This window comes from Copidosoma floridanum, unplaced genomic scaffold, assembly GCF_036245765.1.
Source record: "Copidosoma floridanum isolate Cflo_tuat_1 unplaced genomic scaffold, Cflo_Japanese_pri ptg000009l, whole genome shotgun sequence".
Classification (NCBI taxonomy): domain Eukaryota; kingdom Metazoa; phylum Arthropoda; class Insecta; order Hymenoptera; family Encyrtidae; genus Copidosoma; species Copidosoma floridanum.
In genome coordinates this window covers 2,328,262-2,342,831 of record NW_028321886.1, presented here as the reverse complement: position 1 = coordinate 2,342,831, position 14,570 = coordinate 2,328,262, and the positions used below count along the sequence as shown (strand labels likewise).

Sequence of the window (14,570 nt, the reverse complement as noted above, 5' to 3'; positions counted from 1 at the left end):
ATTGTTTTTTATTTTCATACTTTTCGTACATATTCTCGCAGCAACAACTTTGATATACATTCATTACATATACATATACGCAATACATACTGTACTAAGGTATACATCTATATATTATATATGTACCACTGTTGTTTCCATTGTGTGCGAGTAATTCGTGCAAACTTCGGCGTATTGGAAAATTCATTGTAACTATTACAGGTACAGCCAACCAGTAAAACGCGGTGGTTGATTGAAAAATACAGTTTGGTTTTTTTGGAAAATCACAATTTTTTTTTTTTTTTTTTTTTGTTTTTTCGAAAGTGTTTAACGTTTTGTAGAAAAAATATAACAAACACTTGAAAATGTAAGAATCTATTTTTATAAACCCTCCACGATCCCGTTGATTTACAAATTATTTGTTTGCAGAGCATTAAAAATTGTCCTTGTGTAAAAATATTCCACCTCTCGTCGTAAACTTTCAAGCCGCAAAGAAGCACCTGTGAATGTATTTCGTAAGGCATACATAAATATTTCTCTCTGATAACATTTTTCACCACAATAACTCGGATTGTTGATGAAGAAAAAAATAGAAAAATAAAATAAATTCCTCTCAATGGACGACAGAATTGTGCCCGATGAGGAAAACGTGGCATGCGTTGCACACCCTTACGGGCTTGGTCGAGTTTGGCAAGGCGATCGTATTGTCACTGCACGTGTTACAGAATATCTTGCCGCAATGCCGGCAGTGGTGCTGAAAACAAAGAAAAACAAATTTTTATTCATTTTCACGCGTACAGGTGTAGTGTATGTATATATAATATATATGTATATATTTTTTTTTCCGTATCATATATAAAAGGGCAGAGGGGCGGGGGACAGAATCACAATCGATTGACGGGCACACTCGCAAGTGTATGTATATACATGTGTACATATATATATATATGTACACATATACGCGGATTCGTCTGCGCAATAAATCACTTGGGCAACGCACTTTGTTATTTGTTTCGCGTCCGTCCGTCCGCACACCTCTCGGGGTGAATTATGATATTCACGTGCCGTCGATCCCAATTGATACTACCTTTATGGTACGCGCACACGCGCAACCCCTGCAACGCACGATCCTGTTGACTTTTTCACTTTTTCTTTTTTTTTCTTTTTTTTTAATTATTGCTTGTTAAAAAAATGAGCTTCCACCAACTCTACGTCACGTAAAAACACGAGCGAGCCCCTGTACTATTATCGGCGAGGTATAAGCGAATAACCAAATTAAAAATCAATAATACAAAGCCTGAATCATAGAATCCGAGATTACTGTGTAAATTTCGCACGAGAGCGAAATAAATTTAATATGATCAATGAAGGAGATCTCTCTTTCTAGCCGCACTTATTTCATGAAATTAGGAACGAAATCAATGATGCAACAACAAAAAAAGAGATGATCGTCGAAGAAAAAGTACAAAATTATGCGCTCAGTGACACAACCGGGTTATCGGAACGGGTGATTGGCAATGAGAATAATGATAATAATAATTGATCGAGAGAACGTGTCACTTTTCGATTGGTAATCCTCACTCTCTCAATTATTCATTCAACATAAAACTGTCATCTACCATGTGTAGGTATATCTGATGCATCAACCGTGTATTTGACAACTGCGCGCATTGTAAATTACTTTTTTAAATTGATGCCGCAGCCGAGTAGCGTATGGCTGACCTATCGTGTACTTGTACTACTTAAAATACGCGCATGGAGTATTTTTGCTGTAAAAATTTTAATCGCTCTGGTCAACCGATTGATTTAATACTTGGATTACAATGTGTTATGTATGTTATCGGACTAGTTAAAGTTTACCTCTTTTTTTTATTGTTTTTTTAATTATTTTACACACCATAAATGCTAAGAAAAAGAAAAAAATAAAATAAAATATCCAACAGACATTTTTGAAATAGCATACATACATACATTTATTGACTTTTGTGTGTATTCATTGGTAGTTGCAACATATTTTTTCGTTGAAACACCTTGAGGTTGAATGATTTGAGGAAAAAAAAAAAAAAAACGTGTACACTTAATTGGACGCATGAGTTGTTTGATTCGTGACGGGTCACGATGAATTATCCGACTCGGGGTGGCTCTGCATCACGAGGAAAAGGAAAGACGGAGATAATACGGATCTAAACTCAACGAAGTGCAAAGGCCCCTCCATCTCTTCCACAGCCAATGACGAATGGGCCATTGATTATCGCGAGAGTATAATACCTATATATACTCCTCGTCTCCATCGTTTCTTACCTCCCCCCCCCCCGCCATTATCCGTGGAACTCTCGATGAACGAGCGTTAACCATCGCCGACCGATACCGAATGCATTCGTTGATTCGCCGGTGCAAATTGTGCTCCCGAAAACCGGTACTCGGTAATTTAATGTGGACAAACGCTTCGACAGCCGTAACTAGTCTTATCAAAACAACAGAGAGGGATGCAGACACGTTGAGAAAGATAACTCGGAGTAAGCATACATTATTATTATGTACACGTACAAGGTTTTAATTGCCGATATGCGCGTCGATGAAAAATCAAACGGCTCCTCATCGCTCGTCCTCGGATCCAACGAGTCGGAAGGAATCAATAGCTCTCGCAAGGATTGCGCTTGCCTGGATCGAGTATATGCAGCGAGAAAAAAAAAAAAAAAAAAAAAAAAAAACAAGAGGGAAGCGCACCGATGGCGTGTCGAAAAAAAGTTTGTTCCCCAAAGGCCCGATAAGACCGACTAAGGCTTTCCGGTGGCAAGGGGTGCTCCGCGGAACCCTATACTTTCGACGGGGTGGGGGGAGGGTGGTTGGGAGTTATCCACTTCGTGAAAAAGACAAGCTTGCAAGCACACGAGCCGCCCCCGTGCAGTTACGCGAAAACAACGGCCCACCGTATACACAAGTATAGGCTCACACGTGTATACCTACGTACGAGGTATTTTTCGCGCCCCCTTTGGTGTGTAGGGTACGTACTAATGCCCCAGGATGCGGTTCATGGTCCCATCAACCATGTTGTACATGCTAATACGCGTTCGGTGTGTGTGAGAGAAAAAAAATGAAGCAGCAGCTCCGAGCTTGTTATTATGCAATAACCCCCGATATATGTATCTCCATCCGCTGTGTGTACCTATTCGCGTGTATGTGTGTCACGGGGGGGGGGGTTGTACGAGCGATTCCTTGTAAAAAAGAAAAAAGTAAGTTGTATATTTTCGAACGCTTTTGTCCCATATTATTTCGCGCCAATGAGGTTTTGTTTACAAGGGGTGTAAAGTCACCGAGGGATACACGTTGTGTGTACATTTTGTCAGAGGAAATTCGCAAATTTGGGGTGAGAAAAAAAAGAAAGTATAAAGTAAACAAATTTTTCGTGGAATCGCTCGCGTATATCCCAAGTCAAGATTGTGTATATGCATATATAGCCGCGACGTTTCTATCGTCAGCTGCAACGATGACGACGACGACGACGACGAAGCTTTTCTTCTGTATACCTATAAGCATACCTATACATGTACGGGCTGGTGATGAAGTCAGCCCGGCTACCGTTGCATGTATACATAATATGTATATTGGGGCTCGAAAAACCGGACGCTTGTCACTCCTCGTCGACGACGGCTATATCGCTAATCGCACCTGCATATCTACGCCGACCATGCGGGAGTCTATACTTCGGTCCGGTCGCCACCCACTCGACCGTTAACTCGCTTAAAATGGCAATGTAAAGTACAGGTGCATCGAGCTGACCATTTTTAGGTTTGGTAAGTATAATCGATGCTTTTTGAAAAATACAATGGCCTTGTAAGGTCACGAAAATGGCACTCTCTCTCTCTCTCTCTCAGAACCAGCTATGAAGGAGCATAGAGGACAAAGAAGGGCTGTCGTTGGACTCGATTATTTCCCATTGGACTTTTTAATCATATAGCCTTTTACGAGAAAACAATCAAAGCTACCACTAGCTGAAAGGTAAGTTACAAGACTAAACTTATCTTCAACACGTTTTCTCGATTATTAAAAACGCGGTTCAACGTATATGATAAAATTGCGTCCATGTACTACGGTACACTTAAAACGGGACCAGCAATTACTTTGATGGAGCAAATTGGGAGTGAGGTATGTTGGGTCGTCCTTTAATAAAATTAACGGTAAGTAAGTCGAAGGGCACCCATAGAAAATCAAAGTTCGTACACACATATAGGGTAACGAGTAAGTATATATAGGTATGAATTTTAAGAAAAATACTCAAACGAAGGAAGAATCTTCTCTGACAAGCCGTATACACGGGTGTAGGTGTATAATTATTCGTAGGTATATAATATGAGGCAGGAAACCCAAGCAACTCATCGCATCTCGCGAAGCCCTATGAAGTACCTGTATCATATATACCTACATTCATCCTCTAAGTTTAAGCTTCTTCTCTGCTCTGTCGAATTCAGAGTTCGAATACCTCCGTACGAGATGTATATAACATATCGTAAATACCTCCACCCCGAGTCGTAAATAAAAGTTTAATTTGACGATTTCCTCGGGTAGAAGAAAGTTGTAGGTACGTGTACCTCTGAAAAGAGAAGAGGGAAAATCTTGGAACCTTGGAAAAGAGCGCAAAGAGGTGCGGAGCGTGTATAAAAAAAAGGTATGCTATGATGAAAAAGTTGTAAGGTATATAATATGTGAATGGTATATACCTTGCGCCGAGAGATCGTGAACTCGCGGCTGCACCCGTTGCATTGGGTGACCATGCGGTCGTGGTCCCAGGCGGCCAAGGACGACCCAACCGTAGAGCCGCAACTGTCCGGGCTGCCCGGCTGAGCCGCGGCCTCGCGCAACTCCACCGCCGCCAGCTTCGCCTTGCTCAACTGGACCCCCAGCTCCTCGAGGGTTTTCTCCTGCTCCTCGCAGATCTCCTTCAGCGCGTAGTGCTCCTCCTGCAGGGCCTTGTACTTCTGTCAACATTTTTCAGTCACGGTAATATATCAGTATACACTCTCCTGCCGTACACTCTCTCAGAGGGCTCATGCACGTTATAGTTGTTTGTTTTTTTTTTTTTTTTTTTTTTTTTGTTTTTTTTTTTTTTTTTTTTTTTTCATTGGCTGCTCTCGTGGGTGTTTTTTCTTTCTTTCGTACGGTTTATTTCACCGAGCACTGAATATTGATATTGGTCCCGGCAAGTTTCAAAAATACCGATGATCGTCGTTATTCTTGCATCTCGCGGTTACGGGGTCGGAAATCCCGATGCTTCCGATGCAGCTGGGGTCTCCTTCGCGAGAACAATCGAAGTATTGAAATATTTAAAATACGATCGGACATGGAACGAGAGATCACCAGAAATAAAAAAAAAAAATAAAAAAATCGATCCCTCGACTGAGCATGAATTAATTTTTAGCGGTTGACGTAATTGCAGCCTCGATTGATTCGGGTGTTGCTAAAAAGAGACGCGTGTGTAGGTATATTGTAATGCAGTCGCAAGTGTATATACTGTCGGCCGGACCTCGGAATTGATTTTCAGTCGGTCGATATCCTGGTGGAGCTGCGAGATTTTCTCTGCGTTGCCGATCGAGGTCTGCTGGAGCGAGGCGCGCCACTCCCTCTCGACTTTGAGCTCCCTTTCGACGCCGCTGGCGCGAGCCTCGCGCTCCGCGATCTCCGCGCCCAACGTTCGCGCCCTCTCCTCCGCCATCGCCCGCGACTCCTCCGACGCCTTGTACCTGCATGGCCACACGACATACATATGTGTCAATCAATCAATCAATCTTACCTTCGATAAAACGTGATACTTCCCTCTGTCACTTTGTACCATTGTACACTGATAATTTATGGTATACCATGTTGCACGTGCAATTTTTTTTTTTTTTTTTTTTTTTTTTTTCCATCAATTTGTACCGTATCGTTAATGAGTATTTATACGTATATGGCTAAGCGAGCACGCGTTTGATCGATGCGCCGTTTATTACTTTATGGATTTTCGCACCTAATATGAAATTCGTGCTTGCAGAGATGTAGGTATATCTTTTGAAAAAACCACTTGTGTGCGTAAGAGGTTTTTTTTTTTTTTTTTTTCTATTGATTTTTGTATAACGTACACTTTTGAGAAGTAATGATAAATAAATCAATTGACAAAGTTGCTTAGTTGTTCATCTTCTACTTCGGAATTGAAAAAAAAAAAAAAAAAAAACAAGAGTATTGTTTATGATTTATACATGGATGAAAGAACTGTTTCACATTTTATGAGTAAATCCTTTAATGATTTATAACAGACTATAATTAACAAGACCCGTGCCATGTATCAAAGTGATATAGGTACTCCAAAAGCAAAACTCTATAGACATTCAGGAGGAAATGTGTATAGGTAAATATGCTTTAGATCACACAATAACTTACTGCTTGTCACGGTGGGGCATATTGTCACGTAACAAACAACAGGTCAAATAAATAAAAAATAAATAAATAAATCTTTTTTCTTTTTTTTTAATTGCTTTAAAAAATTAAAATTTGGCTCAACGAAAAACAAATAAACGCATGCATATAGTGGAATTCGATAGGAAAATGTTATGGCAAAAGACAAAGGATGATAAGTCTTTGTTTGTCACTTTTATTAATTTCAGCCTTACATAAGCAATCGTCGCGTCGATATATAATATATATGTTTAAGTACAATGAGATGATGGATATACCACATGGTACTTGTATTGCAAGTCACTGGTACAACAAGTGTATATGTATTTAAGTAGGAAAATCGATAGTTTTTCTTCGCCTGTCAAAAAACAAAAAAAAAGGGCCACATTATCTAACGCGCGTGTCAACACGTATCGCTTAATAGCGACAGACTATTCACTTGAGTGTCGGGTATAATGTATTTCAAGTGCTCTATCGTCCCTTACAATTTACATTCACTCCTTTGGTAAATCATCGCGTTACATCATCTTCGGCTGAAGACAAGCGGGTTAATTATTCACAAAACGAATACATACATACATGTACTGAAACACTGTTGGAAAAATGATAACTCGGTACATATGTATGTGTACATACACATTGTTCTATTGCGACTTGTCAGAATTTATAGGCTCATCGATCAAACGCTGTCGGTCGTATTTTCGTTAAAATCTATTTTACTTATACTAAAGAAAAAAAAAAAAAAAAAGAAAAAAATAGAGTATCGAAGTATCACGTTCTACTCTCGAAAATTACACTTGCGTGTTTAACGTAAGATATAAACAAAACGTACTTTTCATCCATGTTTTGGATGGTGTCAGTCATCGAGAAGCTTTTTGCTTCCAGCTTAGTTATCAGTTCCGTTTTGTGTCTAATCGAGCTCTCGCATTCCTGGAATACATGACAGATACATTATATACCAGCTTTGGTAATTTTTTTATTTATTTATTTTTTTTTTTTTTTTATTATTATTAAGTACATTGTGCGGTTTATATTATAGTGACATCATGAAGCTTATCTTCACCATCTTTGATCATGTATGTATATTTTTCATTTCTTAAAAGAAACATGTAAAATTGGATTTTTCTTCTTTCCATTATTATAATCTATACGATTTTTGATAGCTTACTACAGCTTGATCAGCATTACGTGATTATAATTTTTTTCATTCAATACATATACATTGAATGAAAAAAATTGAAAATATCTGTACGTCGCAAACATATTAGTATACAAAAATTTTATAAAAGAAAAAAAAATAAATAAAAAAATAAATAAATATGTTGGTATAGTACAGTTGGTATAGTTACATACGCCTTGTTGCAAAAAATGTACTATTATATAACGATAAAGTTTTGTTAGAAATTATATAATAACAACAATAAATAATAATGATAATGACAATAAGACAGACAATGGACGATTAGGATGGTAAAAATTGTACAAAAAATCGTAAAAAACAAAAAATGTAATTATTGCAACGCAACCGGGCCATCGACGGTGTGTCGAATAACAATGGAAAAAAAAAAAAAAACAAGGGGCTCATCGGGAGGTTCACTTGGAGGCCTGCTCCTCGTGCTCCCGCGTCTCGGCGGCAAGTATTTTGAGCTCGGACGAGTCGCAAAAGGACTTGGGGCGCGCGGGTGCTTGGGAATCCTTGGGCGTCGTCGGACTCGACCGATTGAACGACCTGACGCTCGACGAGCCCGGGATGCTCCCTGGACCGCCACCCCGGCTCTCGCCGTCCTTCATCAGGTAATTGAACTTCTCGAGGTTGTTCAGCAGCTTGCCTATCTGGTTTGTTTTGGCGTGCAGCCGGCTCACCATTTCGCCCTTTTGCGTCAATTCTTGCTCGCACTCCTACAATTCGAGTGAAAAACGTAACGGGAAGGATAACAGGGGCGTGGTGAGGAGTACACTCGTTAAATATCGTTAGGTATAGTTGATACGTAGGATTATTGTGCGCAGGTATATGCGATATAATATTATGTTGTCAGAGTCCTTGGTTACTTTGATTAAAACCGTGTACATTTGTGTGTGTGTGTGTGGGTGTGCGCGCAAATATAAAATCGAATGTATACTTAGTAGGTAAGGATTGTCAGTGTTAAGTGGTGATGATGAGGGTTAATGGTACAATAATTTTATAAAACATGTATATACAATCACCTGTAATTTTTTGTACATTTCGAGGTTAATTTGTTTGATGTCGTCGAGTTGTCGTCTCAAGGATATTATGGTGTCCTGCTTCTCGTGTATGTCTTTTTCGAGTAACTTCATGGCCACCTCGATTTCGGCTTTCATACTGGTCTGCGATTTCCGTACACGTATATGTATATACATGTATCATTAGTATTAGATCGATACCAATTTGACATTATGCGCGTGTACAATTATCATGGTGACGCAATTTTGTTATTTCGATTTTGTTGACAAGAAAAATATTAATAACAACAACAACAATAATAATAATAATAATAATAATAATAACCTGCAATTCCAATTCCTTTTCGGCCTCGTGCCTCAGTTTTTTTTCCATCTCCATCCTACACCTAAGCTCCTCGATTTCCGAGGTCGTTTCCGTTATCTTCATCGGAATTTTGCCGTGCTGCGTGAACGAATAATCTTTGATCGTTGTAGTGTACTTACACAATTTTTTTATACGGTATTGGGGGGTGTACTCATACCTCGTTAGTATCTTTGACCTCAATGCCCAGTTCCTTCTTCAACTGCGTGTTCTCGTAGTGCAGGGTGACTATGTTATTTTTCGCTATCGACAGATCCTCCTTCATCAACGCGTTCGTCGTCGTGAGGGACTCGACTTTTGCCTGAAGGTTTTGCACTGTCGCGCTACAAGTGTCGGTACAACATTGAAAATAACATTATCCACTCAAACTCAAATATAAACATGTGCGTGGACGCTTGGGTATAAAAATTTTAAGAAATTCACTTGAGATGCCTGTTGAGCTCCTCGATGTAATTCTTCTGATCTAGTACGGTCGTCATGTTGTCGGTCTCGAGCTCCTCGTCCGGCGATTCACCGGGTACGTGGTTGGCGTTCCTCAAATACAACGAAAAATCTATCACCCCCTGCTGACAGTCGAGATCTTCCTCCTAACACCACATGATAATTATAATAATGACATTACATTCCAACTATGGATCTCTTTGAGCACACAGGTACACCCATAGGCGTACATATGGCAAGTTTAGGGGAGGGAGAGATTGAACATAAAAAAAACAAAAAAAAAACCACGGACCTTTACGCAAAAGTTGCAGTCAATGACGTTGAGGCCGACCAAGAGGCCCACCAAAACAATCGACTCGTCGCTCATCATGAGAGCATCGGGCTCAAAGTACTCGGAGAGCACGTCGTCCTTGTGGTCGATCAGTACCTTCAGGTAATCCGCGAGTTTTTTCTGCATCAGTGCCATTCGCAGCCAGGCGCGGGCCCTACCCATCGCGGTCCTACAGATTTATCGTCTCTCAATCATATTGTCGTGGCAATTTTTTTTCTTTTTCTTCTCCCGTACGTTATAACAAACAAAAGTATGTACCTAACTGTGGGCAAATCGCGGATACTCGAGGTGATGTCTTGCGCCTCGGGGCAGTACTTTTCGACCAGTTGGAGAATGTCCCATAGTTCCTTTTTCGGACCGAGCAAGCCCTGCAAAAATATATACGCATGTGTGTACATGTATCTATACCTACTTGGGTTATTATATAGGCGCACTGAGGGGATTTACCTTTTTGGGCCTTAGTCCGTGTCTGAGGACGTGCTCGAGGACGATAAAAAAGTGCTGAAGGGGCATGTGGTCGGAATCGAGCATACGGCCGTACTTGAGCGACGTCTCTATCAGCTCCTTCACGATGAGCTTCGATATGTTAACCAGGTTGCTCCGCTCTATGATTACCGGATCGCGAGCTACAATGAAAATAATCATGCTGCTTCTCTCATGTATCTTTTTTTTTTGGTCCCCCACCCTACGTATATTTTTCAGATTTTTTTTTTTTTTTTATAGCCATATATCGCACATGCACAGTAGGTACAACACGTGATGTAGGACATTCGTTCGGAAATATAAGGCATGTTGTGATTGAAATATGTACGAGAAAATGACATGCAAAAGTGATGGGGAGAAAACAAAGGTTTACAGAAGTACTCGTCCTGTACTCTTGTGTGGTGTCGCCAAAGTGATGAGAGATATAAGTACGTGTTGAATGTGGGCGCGTGTAGGACTGTACAAATTGTATACGTGAGTACCAAAGGTGATGAAATAATTAAAGGGAAATGTGGACGTGCATTACAAAGGCCATAGACAATAAATTTTGGTTCTCTGCGTGCACATGATTATACATGTGTATGTATATGTGTATATATATATATATATATATATATATATATATATATATATATATATATATATATATATATATATATATATATATATATGTGTAATGTTCAAATATGCGTATACAAACACAAACAAGAGACGTGCTGTGTGCAGGGTGATGAGGCAAGTATATCGCAAAGCTCTGACGGCACAACAACAGCTGTATTAGCAGCAGCAGCATAGTCATAATCATCGTGATTGTCAAGAAGAACAACGCGAGACTGTTTCAGGTGACGCCGTAGCAGCTGCAGCTGACTTGCGCCACCATGATTATCATCGCACTCCCGATGAAGTTTAGTGTTAGTAGTACCACTGAGAGCTAAGGGTGGCGAGGGCGAGCGCTGCAACGAGTCAGTCATCGCAAAGTCGACGTCCTGGAGTTCCTTGAGGCACAACCACTCGCCGTCCACCGACACCCGAAAATTGCACAGGTATATCGTGTCCTGGGCTGTGGTCATCTCCTGGTCCAACATCTTTGCCTCTGTTCGATCGCTCCTACGCGCTACTTCAAAAAGCTCCCAACACCCTTCGACTCGTAAGATTCCCGTTTATTGGTACACCCAGTGGTACTTCCAACGCGAGGATGAAATTGCTCGCTTCATCGGACTGCAGTGGTCATCCTCTTGCGAGATCTCTACGTATAGGCGTATAAACAGGCGCCGGTGAATAAAGCACCGAAAGTTCGAGATAGCCGAGCTTTCTCGAAGTTTATTGTGCGCCTATGTCGCCTATACAACGAGGCTTTTACAAGTAATCTCCAAGTAACCACGAAACAATGACAACCCGACGACAATGAGTGATTATCAATGCGTCGAGAGAATCACGCTGCTATTGACGCGACACCCGTTGTTTTAACGAGATTCTGACGCAACGGCAGCAAACAAAAACAAAAAAAATAACATTCTGCAGATGGACAACAAATGTTAAAACACGGAGAAGAGGAGCACGAACAGCACTGCACGTAACAACACTTGCGTGTGGGTATAATAAAAGTTGTATTGTCAGCTCTCTCGTGCAATCGATTTGTCCGCCGACCCTGCCTCCACCTACATTAATCAATACCGCACGAAAGCGGAGCGCGGGGGTTGGCATGCGTATCCGAGGGTGGTTAGGTTACATAAGCACCGCTGTGGCCAACGCATTGATACTGGTGTACCCGTGCAATGGACATCCGCAACGATATTTTTTGCAGTGGACACAATATTGCCTTTTTCACGCAAGTGCCATTAATAATCCATCAAGTGAGCATTCTTTTTTTTTTCCTTTTTTTTTTTTCTTCTTTTTTCGCTCGATCAGAGGATGATTGTAGTTGAGTATATATAGTAGATGATATTTTTTCTTCTTTCTTTTTACTTTTTCAGGCAATATGTATTTAAAATCATTGGATACACATAGGTAGGCATGTGATGTGTACAAATTATTAAATTTACAAGTTCGACGCATTTGTGAGGCAACAATGGGGTCCGAGTCTTCGACAATTTTCAAACATACCCAAAAGATTTTCAAGGGAAATTATATGCTGTTGATTAATATATTTAATCAAGGAAAACCACAATTCAAGCCTATCTCAAAAAAAGTGACTCCGATCAATACAATTCCTACAATTGTATGTGTCCATATTGTATAAATGGTCACACACTTGGTGGGTTTTCGTTTATTCCAAACTAGGCCGATTTGAATTGTCCAACACTCATTTTTTTCCATCAGCCGCACTTTTGATGGCATTTGTCCAAGCCCAACGTAATTTTCTTCAAATCATCTGAATTTTCTCGAATCTAACATCATCTACAGCCCAATGTGATCATACATTATACGCACGGCTCTGCGTACAATGACGGACTGGTTGCGCTTAAAAATCTGGACGGTATACAACTGATTAATTTTCAGACGAAGACGAATCCACACAAAGTAAAGCACTAGAACTTTGGACACTGATTTTTATGTGTTTTATAGGGACACAGAGAGCAAGTATCCAATGATCGGTTCCACTGTTGGTTATTCAAAATAAAGTTATCCACAAAGCTTTTTTTTATTTTTGTTTGGGCTCCTGCACCGTAAAAATTAAGGTTAAAACTGTTTTTCAACCTTTTGAACCTCGAAGTGGAATAACCTTGCTGCATTGCACAACCGAAACGACATTTTTAGTGTGATCCGTTATGCGTTTTATTCAAAGTACTTATGCATAAACATAAGAGCATATGAACGCAACTACACTCGTAAATCATTGGAAAAAACTTATCATTGTCCAAGAAATCTTAAACAAATGAATAAAACATTGATTTATAGCTACGTAAAAATTAGCATCGATCTCTCAGACCATCATTCGTTTGAATTTTCGCGCGCTACGGACCAGAGTCGATTAGTCGCAGTTTGACTGATTTTTTTTTTCTCTTGTGCATGTACATGATACTTACACACTTACATACAACACAAAGAGAAAGCCAGCTGTTATTGTTTTGGAAAACAAAAATAACGTAACAATAACCGAGAGAAATCGTAACAGGTAGATCCGTATATGATAACAAAAAAAAAAAAAGGTGGATACGGATATGAAAAGAATATGCGACGACTAGTAATCTAATTGAGAGTATACATGATGATTGGTACTCACGTCTGGGCGTCCACCAAGGGTCCAGCTTCCTCGGCCTTGAGACGACAAGATCGGGCCACCTGTCCTCTCTGATGGAGTAACTACTGCTCGAGTGGCCGTTGGAGTTGTCGCTCTCCGAGAGCAAACTACCCGTCAACGACTTCTCCGACGGCGAGGTTGGCACGGGCCTGCTCGTATCCGTCGCCATCCTTGTTTTTATTTTATTTTTTTTTTTCAACCAACAACTATGACGCACGATTGTATGGCACGAGTGAAAACTCTTGATTTTATGCTCTTGCGAAATAAAATACACCCCCTTGCGAGCCTTGGTTATAAAAAAACAAAACGAAATAAAAAAAGTCAAATCACGCACTGATTGTTGCAGTTTTTTTTTTATATCGGTTTTACCGATACTATCACAGTATCAAAGGAGTTACACAACATCAACAAACTTGAAAATGAGCTGGTTAAACACATTTTTATTTTGAGCTGAAGTGCACACAAAATGGGACTCTGGTCACTCTGGTAGAGACGCTATTACTGCTTTATTAATTAACCATTATTTTTACACCCATCATAACAATATAATCACACAGTTATCCAGTTACTTGCACGTCTCTTGTAGATCGATAAAACTTTCCCTTGTTTTACGAAAAATTTGTTATTTTCCATCAATTCAACCTCTGTTTTTAAAGGCACAACTCTACGTGTCAATTGCTTTTATTATTATGATACTTACGGCAAAACACAAATGCGTTCCGGAAGTCAGATTTGCCATATAATGTGTAAATACTTAGTAAATGGCAACAATCACCACCAAAACGTCAAATCGTCAAAGGAGGTAAGGAGGTAGTAAACTTAAAGTAAAGTGGTACTAAAGTTTATATCTAGGTATATGTTTGTTAAGGACCGTAAGCGACCCGCGCTCGTTCGAAAAGTCGTCCAAACATGACCAAATAATTGAGTTGGATCTCACTAGCGGCTTTCGCTTTTGTCTATTTTATCATAGAGATAAAAATCTCATGTATATACACATACAACACATCTGAACCAAAAAAACAGCTGGATGTTTAGAAAAGCTTACACGTATGTCTAGTCCATTGAATTAATTGATAAATTGATGTTCAATTTATGATCAGCGTCAT

The 14,570-nt window shown here is 39.9% G+C and overlaps 1 protein-coding gene across 3 annotated transcripts; it reads right to left on the bottom strand.

Moving 5' to 3' along the window:
* Positions 1-14,260, bottom strand: LOC106643605 (protein RUFY3). Of its 3 annotated transcripts, XM_089589526.1 has the most exons (13): positions 11,101-11,760; positions 10,924-10,977; positions 10,188-10,366; positions 9,999-10,108; positions 9,702-9,909; positions 9,392-9,555; positions 9,129-9,291; positions 8,933-9,049; positions 8,611-8,751; positions 7,238-7,335; positions 5,501-5,717; positions 4,698-4,955; positions 1-733 (listed from the first exon to the last, which is right to left on the bottom strand). In XM_089589526.1, the coding sequence occupies exons 1-13, from the start codon at positions 11,306-11,308 to the stop codon at positions 593-595; spliced, it is 2,058 nt and encodes a 685-aa protein (XP_089445652.1). In that variant the 5' UTR covers positions 11,309-11,760; the 3' UTR covers positions 1-592. The 3 variants fall into 3 exon arrangements, with proteins under 3 accessions (XP_089445652.1, XP_089445653.1, XP_014214299.2); XM_089589527.1 differs by lacking the exons at positions 10,924-10,977; positions 11,101-11,760 and adding an exon at positions 13,447-14,260; XM_014358813.3 differs by lacking the exon at positions 10,924-10,977 and having other exon boundaries at positions 11,146-11,760.
* Between the last annotated feature and the right edge of the window lie 310 nt (positions 14,261-14,570).

Excerpts from the sequence above, each read along its gene's own strand:
- LOC106643605 (XM_089589526.1), bottom strand. The coding sequence starts at position 11,308 with ATGTTGGACCAGGAGATGACCACAGCCCAGGACACGATATACCTGTGC. Across the intron at positions 9,292-9,391 it reads GAGCTCAACAGGCATCTCAA|CGCGACAGTGCAAAACCTTC; the intron begins GTGAATTTCTTA and ends CGACACTTGTAG. Across the intron at positions 9,050-9,128 it reads AGGTCAAAGATACTAACGAG|CACGGCAAAATTCCGATGAA; the intron begins GTATGAGTACAC and ends TCGTTCACGCAG.